General features: G+C 42.4%; 1 protein-coding gene across 1 annotated transcript in view; it reads left to right on the top strand.

Annotated features, from left to right (window-relative positions):
- The window catches only part of SKAP2 (src kinase associated phosphoprotein 2), a 150036-nt gene that overhangs the window by 5705 nt on the left and 128822 nt on the right, over window positions 1-15509 (top strand). Inside the window, exon 2 of the mRNA XM_034760674.1 lies at window positions 13569-13674. Within this exon, the coding sequence (XP_034616565.1) occupies window positions 13569-13674 (106 nt within the window). The remainder of the gene's footprint in view (window positions 1-13568; window positions 13675-15509) is intronic.

Here is a 15509-nt window from a genome sequence, read left to right as displayed (position 1 = left end):
GCTTTTCAAAACTTCTGATCAGCATGTCTCTTTTCATTGCACATTCCTCGGCCCGCGCCGCTTCCCGCAGCCCCCATTGGCCTGGAGCAGCGAACTGCGGCCAGTGGGAGCTGCGATCAGCCGAACCTGTGGACGCGGCAGGTAAACAAACTGGCCCGGACCACCAGGGGCTTTCCCTAAACAAGCGGGGGACCGGCTTTGAGAAGCACTGCTTTATGGTACTGTCTTTAATTATATGATCATGCCCTATTTTTTTTTTTGCACAGGACACTAGCCTCATTCTCTACACTGCCTAGGCGGTATGTGAGAGAAGAAGCAGCTGTTCAGTATTTTTATCTTCATTAAATTAGTAACTCCTACCTTATTTACTGCATATCATCCAAAGTCTGCAATGCATTATTCATTTCGCCTCGGCCTTTTCTATGGTGCCTATTAATGTAGTATTTAAGTGGATCACAAATACTGATGAATTCATCTCTGTATCATCCCCATTTTACACGTGGGGAAACTCAGAAAGAAACATGTCTGAGGCCACACACTGAATCAGTAGAGAGCCAGGGTTCGAATGCAAGACCCTCTGTCTCCAAACCATGTACTTGTTTCTCCAGACCATGCTGCCTTACTGTCAGAGAGGTGCTTCCATTGACTTCAGTTGCAGTTGTGACTGCTCAGCACTTCTGTATATCAGACCCCAGGTGAGAGAAACACAATCAGGGACTGACTACCTATGAACAGTTCAGGCTGTATAAATTGCAAAACAGCACATAGAGTTCCTGTTGCAGAGCCAGCATAGAACTGAGTTCTCCTGACTGACGTTCATTTGCTTTAACCACGGGACCATTCTTTCCCCCCATCCCCCCCATTGTCTCTAGCCTCATTTTCTACACACTTCTTCCAACTTCTGCAACAAAGGAAGAGGATCCTACAAACTTTCTCATTCACTTCATAACCCTGATTGAATTGTACAATGTACATTCATCCTGTACACTCAATAAGTCAGGGGTCCCTTGGAAAAATAGTACGTGATCATGTAATTAAAGATTGTCATAATGCATACACACAAGGGGAATGAATTAAGTTGCATGTGCAATTTTATTTCCTAACTTTTGAATGCTTGGCTTTGCAACCTAAATAACATTCTTATCTCTTTTTTCAATGGAAAAAGATTTTAAAAAATTCTGTTGTGAGCAACTGTATGACCTGTGCCATCGTGTATCACTGGTAGGGTTTAACACTGAATCTTCAGCATTGCTGCACAGGGTGAGCTACAGGAATGATTATACATGGGTTGGAAGCAGGAGAAAGCTGTTTCTCTGAAGTAGGAGGAAGGGCCACTATGGCAATGTGCTTGTTGCAAGAGGTGGCCGGGGGGAGCCCAGTCCAGACGTCTTTCTCTCTTCTTTACCCTGTGTGTGTGTGTGGTGATGGTGGTGATGAGCTCTTTATCTATGTGGTGCCCGCACAGGGGCAGAGATGGGTGGGTGGGGCCATGCCCTGTGTCCATAAGGAGAGGCAGGACCCAGTCTAGTGCTCTCTCTCCCCCTTCCTTCTTCACTCTGGGAGGTGGGGGGAAAACTCTGTGCCTAGATGGTGGCCCCAGAAGAGGGATGGCCACTGGGGACAGGATTTGTTGAGGGGAGCCCAACAGGCCATCTCTTCTTCCCTCTCTTGGGGAAGTTGTTTGCTCCTGGGGTTCCCAGTGCAGTATCAGCTGGCGCTACTGCTTCTGTGGCAATGTAGACCTGGTTTTAGACTGGAATATTCACGTTCAACTATTATTTTGCTATGTTGCCAAAATCGTGCTGACTATGCAAACAGCAGAAGAGAAATTGCAGTTTTTAAAAAATTATTTTTCAGCCAAATTTTAACAGAATTCCCTGAGATAAAGAAAAGGCATTTCTCTAGCACCAAGACTTTTTCTTCCTGATGAATGTCAAAAGACATCTGCAAACGATGGAGGTGTTAAAACATCCCTAAAAAAGTCAAATGTTTCCTAATGAAAACTATTAGGCAACTGAAATATAGAACTTGCTACCAGATTCCTTATAATTTAGGGTCATGATCCTCATTGGAAGCACGATGGGACTTTATAATACATTTTGCATAAAGAATGACATTTGCTTCATTGTTGACCCCATATTAGTGGAAAGAGATTTTATTTTCTCATAACTCTTTGATTCACATTCCATAAACTTCGGCTTCTGCTTAATCCAGAAGTTGTTTTGAAGGTGTTTGCTTCACAGCAGTTGTACACTTTCTCCTACTACCTACTCCACAAATTATGGTGTACAGAATGCCTATCTCCATTGTTCTGATTGCAAATAGTTTCTGAATTTCATTGAGTTTTTTTACATGTTTTGGGTAATGGGGATTTCAGTCTGGGAAGAAAAGAATTCTGTTTCAGTTTTGAAGAGATCTTGTTGCTCCTATGCAATGCATAAGTGATCTGTGTCTCCTACTCATGATGTCCAAGGTTACAATAAGGGTACGGCCAGCTTTTCATGTGTTGTAAGTATCTATGAAATGGTACCTTCTGTTTTCTAATATTAAAAAAGTTAAAGAAGTTTTTGTAACTAATGTGTTAAGTATGATTCTGGCAGACCAAGTGCCAGCTCATGCCAAGGTCCCTTGGCCTCATCAGAACATTGACAAATGCATAGCTGGAAACCAGTCTGGCTCATTTGTGTGTTAGCATTGTTAAAATAGATGTTAAATTTCTAAGAATGTGTTCAGACTTTATGAAGTGCTTGTAGGATGCGGCATGTAGTAATCACACTTATAACATCTGTACCCCATGTTATAAGACTATATTGAGTGTTTGCATTGTAAACCTCTGTAATTGTATAAGTCATCAAACAGGAAAGGAGCATTAATTAATTAATGTAAAATTCTGGCTTTCTACCGAAGGGGTTAGGTCCTGCCCACCAAAATCGAATGAGCCATTGTGAAACATCAAAAAAACAAAGGCTTTATTAACAGCTCTCCCCCCACACCCATTAAGAGGAGACATACCCGTGGACTCCTCCCATCAGCATGAACTCTGGGGGAAGGGAATAAAAATCCCTGACAAGAAGAAACTGGATCTGTATGTTGCTTGGACTTTGAAAGGGCAAGTTTTCTGTGCGTAAGCAAGGGATCCCCAGCTGCTTAGTTTGGGTTAATCCTTGAAGACACACACAGCTTTCATATTCCAGACGCTTCTATCACTTTTTGAAACTTAAATCTGTAATTAATTTGTGTGCTATAAACTTGTAAATAATGCTCTTATTTCTTTTTTTTTAGTCAATAAATCTTTAGTTAATTTATAATAGGATTGGCTGCAGGTGTTTGGTATAGGATCTAAGGTTCAATTGACCTGGAATAAGTGACTGGTCCTTTGGAACTGGGGGTAAGGTGAATACTCTTGAGATTTTTTTTTTTTTTTTAGTGTACGGGACTGTCTGTCAAAAAGGCAAACTTGCCTGGGTGACAAGTAGGGTTGCTAGGCTGCTTATTCATGGAAAGCCCCTGGGGGTCCGGGCTGGTTTGTTTACCTGTCGCGTCCGCAGGTTTGGCCAATCGCGGCTCCCACTGGCTGCGGTTCGCCAGTCCAGGCCAATGGGGGCTGCGGGAAGGGCGGCGAGCACATCCCTCGGCTCACTCCACTTCCCGCATCCCTCATAGGCCTGGAGTGGCGAACCACGGCCAGTGGGAGCCGCGATCGGCCGACCTGCAGACGCGGCAGGTAAACAAACTGGCCCGGCCCGCCAGGGGCTTTCCCTGAACAAGCGTCAGACTGGCTTTGATAACCACTGACTTATGATATAAGGAAACCCCCGTGGCAGGAGAAGAGGGCAAACAGTAGATGTGAACATATTGAAATGCATGGCAGGGTAGACTGAAGTACCCAAGAGGACTGTCTGTCACTCTATGGTAAGGCAGTTATAGAGCTTGAGGAGTTCGTATTAGATACTTGGTGACATCTAAGTATAAAACACACAATCAGTTTGGGGTTTGTGCTCCACTTCTTCACAGTCTGCCCTGAGTTTGGTTCTTGTGCTCCTGAGCCACCCCAGACAGCTTGACAATAAAATTCATCCTTTTGGGATGTCAAGAAAGCCAAGAATCTGATTTCTTCCCTCCCCTCCCCCTCGTTCCCTGCTGCATTTCTTCTACTGAACAAAAATTCCTCATCAACCTGGGAGACAAAATCTTGTAATAGATTTTATCTCCTGAACAGCTGCTCTTCGCTTAGCTTTATGTTCTAAATCTCCAGTCATCTTTTCCAGATTGCCACATTTCACTGCAAGTCCCTTATTTTTTTTCTTCAAATGAAGATAATTTATCCAGCATTCCAAAGCAGCTTCCTAAGACTAGGCATCATAGGGAGGGAAGACACATGAGGCACAAGATGGTGGATCAGGTGCATGTATTAAAGAAGTTTGATTTATCATATTTACTTCTTGCTATTGGGCACTGCAGCAGTTATGTTCTTCGTCTGTCCTCAGAAACCAGTCATCCTGCTCTTACCTCCTTATCAGCTGTTGCTGGACATGCGCCATCCCTTTCCTATCATAAAAAAACTCAGGTAGAATGATTTTTGTACATTAGTTTTAAAACATAAACATCCATACAATTATTTATTGTAATGCATCATTTTCAGGCTGATATTGCTGAAATTAATGTTCGTTGTAAAAGAATCCCAGGGTTAGGTGCACATCTAAGTAGACATATCTTTGCAGCTGTTAATACGTATTTAAATAGTACTGGAATGGGACTGGAAACAGTGAGGTAAAGAGCCCTACACAAGCTTCCTGGTAAGAAATAGCCTCCAGTGATTTGAAACATTGTTCAATTGTCTGCCATAAATTTGAGAATAAGTGTCATATGAGTGATAAAAATGGCATAGACTATTTTTTATACACTCATTACTCACTTACACTCCGCGTTAATTGAAAAAGACAAACCATCTTTATCATCTGACTAAGTTTATGTTTCTTTTCTAATCATATGTCAACAAACCACAATAGATGCAGTATAATGTGGCATATCGTGTAAATCTTAGGTTAATCCTTAAGATTGTTTACTGTAGCTCATTTGGAATCCTGTTGTAAACTGATCTTGATTTGTATTAGTGTGTTTCTTTTCAAGAACTCCTTAATATTTTAGAGCCTGATCGTCAGTCATCTCTAACGGGTGTGGGGTGTGGAGAAGAAAATGTTCCAATCCCCATATGGTGTGATTAGAACTTTGTCCTGAATGTAATTTATTTGAAATGTCCTAGGTGTTTGATTTCAGTTGAGGCAGGGCCGGCTCCAGCATTTCTGCTGCCCCAAGCAAAAGGTCGCGATTGGCGGCGGCAATTGGGGAAGAAGGGAAAAAAAAAAAAGCCGCGATCGGTGACGGCAGTTCAGCGGCAGGTCCTTCGCTCCTAGAGGGAGTGAGGGACCTGCCGCCCCCGAATTGCCGCTGGTGCCGCCCTCTCCCTTGGCCGCCCCAAGCACCTGCTTGTTAATCTGGTGCCTGGAGCCGGCCCTGAGTTGAGGAGCTGAGCAATCTAGGTGTGCTTTTGCTCTGTAAATCATCAAAGGGAATTGCTGGTTGTTTGTTTTATCAATAAATTCATTTTATGTTGGTAGTAATATAGAAAGATGGTCTTGCTTATGGTGGTTTAAGATACAACTGGACTGCCCTTAAAAGATTCTATGTGGCAAAAGAAAGGTCTAACTACTTGTCAGCCTATACCAATGCACTGTTTTCAGCTAGCTGTCTTACAGTTGCAAGTCTGTCTTCATTTGTCTTTTGTAACAGCAGGGCCAGCTCCAGGCACCAGCTTACCAAGCAGGTGCTTGGGGCGGCCACTTCAGAGAGGAGCGGCACGTCCAGCTGTTCGGCGGCAATTCGGCGGACGGACCCTCACTCCTGCTCGGAGCGAAGGACCTTCCGCCGAATTGCCGCTGCAGATCGCGATCGCGGCTTTTTTGTTTGTTTTGTTTGTTTGGCTGCTTGGGGCGGCCAAAACCCTGAAGCCGGCCCTGTGTAACAGATATTTTGTTGCTGTATAAATACAAATGTAAATCAAAACATGACAAGTAGCATGTTCAATATGATCCAATATTTAATTAGCAAACTCTGGGAAGAAATTTTCCAAACCATCCAATGGTCTTTCTTTTGATGGAAAAGAGCAAATTGTGATTTATAGCATAAATGGACAGGCAGCTAATATGGAGATATACCTATCTCATAGAGCTGGAAGGGACCCTGAAAGGTTATTGAGTCCATCCCCCTGCCTTCACTAGCAGGACAAAGTACTGATTTTGCCCCAGATCCCTAAGTGGCCCTCTCAAGGATTGGGCTCACAACCTGGGGTTTAGCAGGCCAACGCTCAAACCTCTGAGCTATCCCTCCCCCCTCCAGAGATTGTTGCCTGGTAGGGAATAGGTCTAAAGACAATTTTATCAGTAGATTTCTGTGCAAATTCTGAAGTCAGTTTGGTTAATTGCTTCCTAAAACTAGATCTAGTACTGCTAAGAGATACTGTGGCTGTCCATTTGAAGCTGGTCATACTTCCAAAGTATATCTCCTATAATATGTTTACTTCAAGTATAGCAGATATTTACTCGATTTAGTAATATGCAATGCAAACAGCTATGTTGGGTTTGAAATGATTGATAAAATGCTGTATCATTGCAGAGCTGAAAGCTAGGTTGCAGAAGCATGTTCAGATGGCCAAACATTTTTTATTTGTAAATTTTTATATTTTCCCGTTTGTATAGTTTTCTTAGCTGAATCCTGAAAAACCTTATTTGAGTAGCCTTCATGCACAAGAATAGTGCTGTTGCCTTCATAAAACTCCTCAGCATAAGACCACTCACAAGAATGAAGTTCTGAGGGTTTGGGCCTTCTGTTTGTATTCTGCCACCAGAAACTGGAAAATTCCCAAAGTTGTCTGCGTAGATCCACTGAAATACTGTGATGCCCAAGTCCTTGCTGTATGTTTATATTGATAATTGCAAACCAAAATAACTCTGACAAACATTTCTACACAAAGGATAAATATAAAATATAAACAAAATAAAAATGTCTGTTAAAATTTTGATTGGTTATACCTAATGGCAATCAAGTTTTAGACTAAATAAACCATTTGATTAATTACCAGTGAGTTAGTACCATATTTTAGTCCCCTGTCCTTTTTCTATCAGTTTGTAGTCTTTTTTGACAGCAATTTGTGAATCAGATCTTATCAGTTAGATCTTTCAGTTCTGCATCTACCATTCATTTCAGCATGCAAATAATTTGTCTCTAGAGTACTTCAGACAAGGTTAAGATAATTAAATATAAACAGTAGCAAAACAAACACTGTTATTAAAATTAATTATTTCAGGGCTTGTATGTTAACTTTTTTTAGATAACTTGGTGTGGAATAGTTTCTCCATGTCTATTCATCTTTGTAATTATAGTGCTAAATATAAACTGTCAGCAGAGGAACTCTGGCTCTTTTTGCTGCAGAAATATGGATTATATAGCATGTGCATACTTCTTGCCCTCTAGTGTGTCAGTGTGTGATAGAAGCAATCAAAATGTGTGAGAATAATGACTGAAAAGGGCAACAGCTATGTTTTGTTCCATGTCTCACTGTAACTGACAAATTATAATTGTTTTACTATAAAACCTGTTTTAAGAGGCGTTCTCACTGTTTGAATTAAACTGGTTGTTTTAAAAAGAAAGATGGATAAACAGAAATGCCTTCATGTACTTCCACAAGGAACTCCCACATGTGTCAACAGCAGGGTTTGAATCCAGAACCTTCAGGTTCTCACCACAGACCTCTAATTAGGATTGCCAACTTTCTAATTGCACAAACACCCTAGCCTCGCCCCTTCCCCGGGGCCCTGCCCCCCACTAACTACATTCCCCCTCCCTTGGTGGCTCGCTCTCCCCCACCCTCACTCGCTTTCACTGGGCAGGGATTGGGGTGCGGGAAGGGGGTGAGGGGTCTGTATGGGGGTTTGGGCTCTGGGGTGGAGCTGGGGATGAGAGGTTTGGGGTGCAGGAGGGGGCATCAGGCTGGGGAGTGCGGCAGAGGGTTTCAGTGTATGGGAGGGGGCTCTGGGCTGGGGCAGGAGAGGGTGAGGGCTCCGTCTGGGGGTATGGGCTCTGGAGTGGGGCTGGGGCTGAGGGGTTCAGGGTGTGGGAGGGCTCTGCGGGTCGAGGTGCAGAGGGGGTGAGGACTCTGTCTGGGGGTGTGGGCCTTGGGGTGTGGCCAGGGATGAGGGGTTTGGGGTGCAGGAGGGGGCTCTGGACTTGCGGCTGGGGTGCGGGCTTACCTCTGGCGGTTCCCGGTCAGCGGTGCAGCAGGGGGGCTAAGGCAGGCTTCCTGCTGGTCCTGGCTCTGTGCTTTGCCCCGGAAGTGGCCAGCAGGTTCGCTCCAAGGTGGAGGTGTGGCAGGTGGCCGTGGTTCCCGGCCAATGGGAGTGTGGCGCCAGTGCTCGGGGCGGGGGCAGCACACGAAGCCGTGGCCCCCCCACCTAGGAGCCACAGCTGCTGGCCACTTCCGGGGCACAACGCGGAGCCAGGATAGGTAGGGACTAGCCTGCCTTAGCTCCACCGCACCGCCAACCAGACTTTTAACGGTCCAGTCCGCGGTGCTGACCAGAGCCACCAGGGTTCCTTTTTGACCAGGTGCTCCTGTTGAAAACCAGACACCTGGTCACCCCACCTCTAATGCTTGAGTTAAAGATATCCTTTGAGTGGACCAGATTTTTGAGGGATGTGGTGCATACTTTACCAGTGGATTACACAGCTGTTTTCCTCGCAGCAGTAGAATGTTGGGGGTCAGGATTTCAGGAATCTATTCCTGCCCTTGGGAAGGGAGAATGAACTAGTGGTTAGAGTAGCAGTTAAACACATTGGCTCATTCAGTCCAAGAAGCAATATGGCTAAGTGGGTGAGACTTGTATCTGTCATATTAGAGATCTGACTTCTATTCTCAGTTCCAACACAAATGATCTCGAGCAAAACATCTCTGTTAGGTTTATTATGGAATGGGGGAATCAGAGGATGCTCTGGCTAGCTGGGCCTAATGTGCTGCCTAGGCCTTTGAGGAGAGGGGCTGGAGCTTTGCCTAGGGGGCAGATTGTATTGAATGGCCTGTGGGGAGAATGATACTTGCTTACCTCCTAAATGTAGGGGTATGAGGCCCTGTTCAGTAATAAAGACTATGAAGTGCAAAGAAATACAAACAGCAGTGACTAGAAGAGATGAGCTTAGATTTCAGGGCTTCCTGGATCCCAGCCCAGAGCACTTACTCTAGGCTACACAGGTGTTCTGCAGGGGACTCTATTTTTTGTGTCTGCATCGCATTGCCTGTCTTTGTGGAGCTGTGCAACAAAGGAAGATTTGACCAAAATGCAGAACATTCTACATAATCATGAGAGAGACAAGGTGGGTGAGGTAATACCATTTATTGGACCAACTTCTGTTGGTGAGAGAGACAAACTTTTGATCTTACACAGAGCTCTTCTTCTGGTCTGGAGAATGTACTTAGAGTGTCTGAGTGAAATACAAGGTAGAACAGATTGTTTAGCATAAGTAGTTAACTCATAACAGTACTTATACTAAACAATCTGTTCCACCTTGTATTTAGCTGTGACACTGAGTACATTTCCCAGACCTGAAAAAGAGCTCTGTGTTAGCTTGAAAGCTTGTCTCTCTCACCAACAGAATTTGGTCCAATAAAAGATATTACTTTACCCACCTTGTTTCTCTAATATACTGGAACCAACACGGCTACAACACTGGTTGTAATCATGGGTAGCTGAAAAGTCTGAATGTGCGTTAAATTTTTTAATATGCTATAGTGTGATACTGGCATTGAAATTTAGCATGTGTAAGATTTCTGCCTTAGCATCCTAGTAGAAAGAGTTGGAATTTTTGTTTTGCACTTGATAGAGCATTTGTTTGCCAGCTCTGTCCGCAAATATTAACAGCAATACTAAGGAAGACTTGTATTTGTTAGAAACTATAGGATCTTGTGCCAAAATATGGTTTGAGTTGACTCTCTTCTGAAGCTTTTCTGAATGCAACTTGATTTCTCTTCTGTGCATAAGAAGGTGAACAGTGATGTAAGGTGAATAGTATCTACTGTGGTATCTTAGCTTACCTTGAAAGCACACAGGAGGGAGAGAGCTATATTCCTATTGGGAAAGATCTCTCCTCCATGTCACTGCTGTTTTCAATAAACAGCAGCTTTATCACAATTTCATTGACTTTTTGCAAAATCTCACAATGAGAATAGATGGTACATCCATTTCTGCATTGCTTCTATAGTATTTGGAGGTTGCAAGCTTTATTTTCACCTCTGCTTTCACATTCAAAGTTCGTCCAAAAAGGATGCATTATATCCACAGTGCAGACATTGGTCCCCAACACAGTTTGGGTGCACTGTATATCCCAAGCCATAAGTAGGGTTGCCAACTTTCTAATTTCTGAAAACTGGACACTACAACAGTAGCACCGGAACCTCCCCCTGCCCTGCCTCTTCCTTGCGGTCCCGTCCCAGCTCACCTCTTCCCTCGAGGCCCCACCCCAATCGCTCATTGCTCTTCCCCTCCCCCATCGCCCCTTCCTCTCATCCTCCCCACCTTCCAAGATGGGCTCCCTCGACTCCCACGAGATGCAGGTAGGAGGCAGCCCTGGCTGATGACCCTGTGCCTCCCACCCACCTGCGGTAACTAGACTTTTAGTGTCAGGTTAGTACATCTGACTGGAAACTGAACAGGTCCCTTTTCGACTGCACTTTCCTGTCGAAAACTGGACTCCTGGCAACCCTAGCCATAAGTGATGTTTGTTGCTCAGTAATTGCAGCACATGTTCTTATCTGCCTGACAGTGACTTGGATGATGGTTTTTTTGCTTGGGTTTGGAATTCAACAAGAAGTAAGGTGGCCTGCAGAGTTTAGTTGGAGGCTGCAAAGGCCTAGTGCTGTAATGAATTAGATGAAGGGTTTAAAGATTAGAATGTAAACATCACTTTCTGTTTAGAAAAGTGACCAGCGACATTGGACTTTTGCATATTGCTATCTAAATAGCACTTCAAAGCTGCTAACTTGTTGAGTAAATATATAAAAGGCAAAGGGTTCACCAAGACCATTTCTTCCCTCCCCTGCACACAGCAGAACCTTTGGGGATTGATCCTGAGAATTGCTAAACACTTGCTGCTCCTGTTTGAAGTAATTGGCTATTTTGTTGCTGCCTTTAGTGGGAACAGGATCAGGCCCATTGACTTCATGGGAATCTACCTCAGGACAGCATCCCAACTGCCCTTCAGAGCAAGAGAGGCAGGATCCTTGGAGCTTGTGAAAGGGTACAGATTCTAGGGCACAGTGCTGCCCAAGTTTCTGTGGGTGGGCCTGGAGGATTTGCAACTACATTAACTCAAATTTGTTAGTCTCTAAGGTGCCACTCCTGTTCTTTTTGCGGATACAGACTAACATGGCTGCTACTCTGAAACCTACATTAACTCACTGGCCCTTTGTTTCTGCCCTTGTGCAGAAGGTAGCACTTCTGGAGTGAGACTTCAGCTACTCTAAGGGCTGCTCTGCTACATGTGATTGGGGGGACACTCTCTTCACCTCTGGGTGAAAAGCACTTGTTTAGATCTCCAAAAACCTTACAGAGTCAAGATTTCGCCACATATTGCATGATGGTAGCAATCTAATCCAAATCTCCTAAAAATGTTTCGGTAATTTTTTTTTTTTTTTTTTTTAAATAGAGAATTGCATGGCTACATTTGTTGATGTAGTGGCTAAACTAATTTTTGAAAGCAAGAATTTTTTGGCTTAATTTGTTCTGTTGCAGCACAAAATGCAAAATGGATCATGCTAGTGAAACTTGTCTTCATAATGAAAACTTAAAATAGGCAATTAAATACTCAAGTTAGGGAATTTAAATACAAAGTTGTATTTTAAAATAACTTGAAGTAGAATATTTGCTTTACATTCTGCAACTAACTCCCCTAAATACCAAAAAAGCTCCGATCTTAACCCTGCTTTATGTGAGCCATATAAGGGTATTGAAATAGTGCGTGATCTATCGTATGGGCTAAATTCTTACTTCAGTTACATGCAGGCAGTGCTGTTCATTTAAGTGGAGTAGCACGTATGTAAGTGGTATGGAAGAACTTGGCCCTCTTTGTGTATACCGAAAATATGGTAAATTTTTAACATAGCAAGTGCTGTTTGAATTTAGTAACTTTCAGGTTAGACATATAGGTCAAGTTCTGGTGTGATATAAATAGCTCTTCCATAGCAGCTGTGCTTATGGAAATCTGTGAAATACTAAGCACTAAAACAATGCTAAGCCTTTTCATTGACACTCTATTATATCCACAGACCACTTATATTATGGCTGTTGGAATACCATGTGAGGTGTTTTTCAGTTTGAATCCTTATGTTGGTTGACCTTGCTATCCCGACAATGTAGTTTGTTACTACATGTAGGTGTTTGGAATGCTTCCAGTGAAATTGCATTGGAAGTCCGGATTATCTAGTCCTGGTGCAATGTCACTGGAACTTTTGAGCACAATCATTCAGGAGTAGGGACTGCATAACGCCCGCTGAAGTGGATGGGAGTTGAACCCAAGGAAGAATGGCAGGATTAGGTCTATTAGGCTGTAGTTAATTCAGCATGCAAATAAAATATTGTAAACTTACTGTTTTTTTCTCATGCCTTTTTCAATATGAAATAACATACTCATTTTGAAAACAAAAAAGAATAGGGAAATGGATATTAATTTTGAACGATCAAACCTCTTTAGTTGGAGTGGGACAAAATTCTCACACAACCAAAACAATATTGTTTTTAAACAGTTCATTTCTAAATGATGATATCATCAGTTTATCTTTTGCTTTAAGAATAAAAAAAGTATATTGCAGCTCATAACTAGGGCCCTGATTCTGCAAGTGCACAGATGCTGTAAGTACATGAGTAGTTCTCTTGACTTCAATAGGGTTATTCAGTTATGTAACATTAAGTGCCTGTGTAACTGTTTGCAAGAGCGGGCCTTGGATATCAAGTATTAGCCCAATATGAGGTATAATGGCAACGTATAAACATCTGAAAATTGAATTTATAAGGAACCAGCAACTGATCCATACCGGTAGTGACTTCATCTGGTTCTGCTATAATGTTGTAAATGACTCAGCCACTTTTTGAAATTTAAACTTATAAAATAACATGAATGTAATCTATGCACAAAAGCTGTTTATTCTTTTAGCTTTATACCATAAGTGGTACAATGTATTTGCTATAGCACCAAGGTTTATTTAGTCTTGTGAAATTCTTGCTCATTTAATGATGCCAAATGTCGAAACAGCATTTGCTGTGCTAAGCATAAGTAGAGCAGAGAACAAATTGATCCAGTTTTAGAATTTGAAATATTTCAACCATGTTATACATAGAACAGATAAAATAGGTTTCTTCAGAAGTGATAATATCAGAACAATCCAACATGGGGATATTTATCTTCAGAAGATTATCACTTTTTCCCTTATAACGTGTAACCTTTTTTTTTTTTTTTTCATGGTCTAGATGTTGACACATTTATATCTGATACCCTCAAAGGAGAAAATTTATCCAAGAGAGCAAAGGAAAAAAAGGATGCTCTTATTAAGAAGATAAAAGAGGTCAAGGCTAAGTAAGTCATCTTTACTGTTTTAATTTATTAGTAAATGCTTGTTGCTCTTTTGATAACTACTCTGTTTTAACAAGGAGTTTTATATGGCTACTTTGCAAAGGGATCTACATGGGTGAATTGAATTGAATCCCCATAGGATTCAATCTATTTCAGTAGGGAATGGGGGCAGAAGGTGTCTGCCTGTGTGGATTCCTTTGTGGGATCAGGGCTTTGGTTCTTGGGCCAGTGCCTATCATCTTCTGACTAATGAGTTCTTTAAAACATAAAAACAGTAATATTGGAAGAACTTGTCCAGGATGCTTGCTGCAGTTGCATGATTATTTTCATTGGGCCAGATTCTCAGCTGATGTAAGCTGGCATAACTCTGTCCACTGACTTCAACATCTGTTTGTTTTAACCTATTCTTTCATTAGCCTTGTTCATGCTAGGAAATTTAACCACTGCTGAAAATAGTTTTAAGCAACAAGTTCCTTTAAACTGATATTGAAAACTGTTAAGTGCAGCATAGGTCAGACAAAGCTGTCTTCTTAATGTTGTTTCAGGGAGTATATTTGACTTAGTTCCACCCTCTAACTTCAGTCAAACTACTGAGTGAAGAGGATTTGGCATATTGGAAAAAAAATCTGTTCTGCAGTATGTTGTATCTTAAATTACGATATGTTCTGGCACTTGTTATTCTTCTCCTCTTCAGCCTCTCCACAGCTTTTTTTCACAGTTATTGCTCCTTCCTTCTTGATATTCATCCTTGGCTCTCATGTCACACTCCTTTACAAATGTCAGTGATAGTGTAACTGAGTGGTGACAGTATACTCAGTGCTATTCTAATGAGGAAGATGTAGAACCGGCCCCTAAATGTTTATAATCTAAAGGTTCTTCTACCTCTCTGTTCATTTAATGTTTCTTTTGGTAGGTGGTCCTCCTCCCCTCTCCTACTTTCCATGGGGGTCCCCCAGGGCTCTGTCCTAGATTCTGGCCCTTCTTTCTCCACAACTCATTCCTGGATGATTTCATTAGCTGTCATTTCTAGAGATGACTTTCCACTCCTGACTTGTTTCCTCCCATTCAGTCCTACATCTCTACCCCTCTCTGTCTTCTCCTGAGTGTCTTATCATGAACTGAAACTCAGCTTGCTGAAACTGAACTCCTTTGGTGAAATCCTGACCCCAATTACAGTAAACAGGAGCTTTGCAACTGACTTCAGTGGGGCCAAGATTTCAGCCCTTATCTTTATTTCCAAATTATCCCATTTCCATCTTTATCACTGCTAACGCCACCCATCTTATTATCACCCATGCCCCAAAATGTGCATCTGCTAGAGTCACCTTTGATTTCTCCAACCAGGCTGTGTCCAAACATTGCTATTTTCTACACAATGTTTCTTAGATCTAGTCTTTTATCTCTGCTTGCATTTCTAAGTCTCTCACACAGAGGGCCTCCTGGATTCTCATTTTCATTGCTTTTAACCATCGGCTCAATGGGTTTCCTGACACTTGCACCACCCCTTCTGGTCCATACAAAGTGCAGCTGTTAAGATCATCTTACTTGCCAGTCATTCTGATCAGCTCCCCTTTTTACACCTACTCAAATAAATTCAAGCTTCCTGAGATTTCAGTTAAAGCCATACATAACAATGACCTTTCCTTATTTATTTACCTTGCATCTTATTGTGTCGCTGCACCCTGCAACTGTTTTGTTCACGTATGTTGCAAGGATCGTAGCTTTGGGGGACATGGCAATCCATGTAGTTTTCACCACAGCAAGTAGTATCACTCAGTATAAGAGGTATAGTAGTATCATTCCATATAAGAGTTGTGGGGTAAATTTTATTAAGCCTT

This window comes from Trachemys scripta, chromosome 2 (genome assembly GCF_013100865.1).
Source record: "Trachemys scripta elegans isolate TJP31775 chromosome 2, CAS_Tse_1.0, whole genome shotgun sequence".
Taxonomy (NCBI): Eukaryota; Metazoa; Chordata; order Testudines; family Emydidae; genus Trachemys; species Trachemys scripta.
This window is presented reverse-complemented; position numbering and strand designations above follow the sequence as displayed.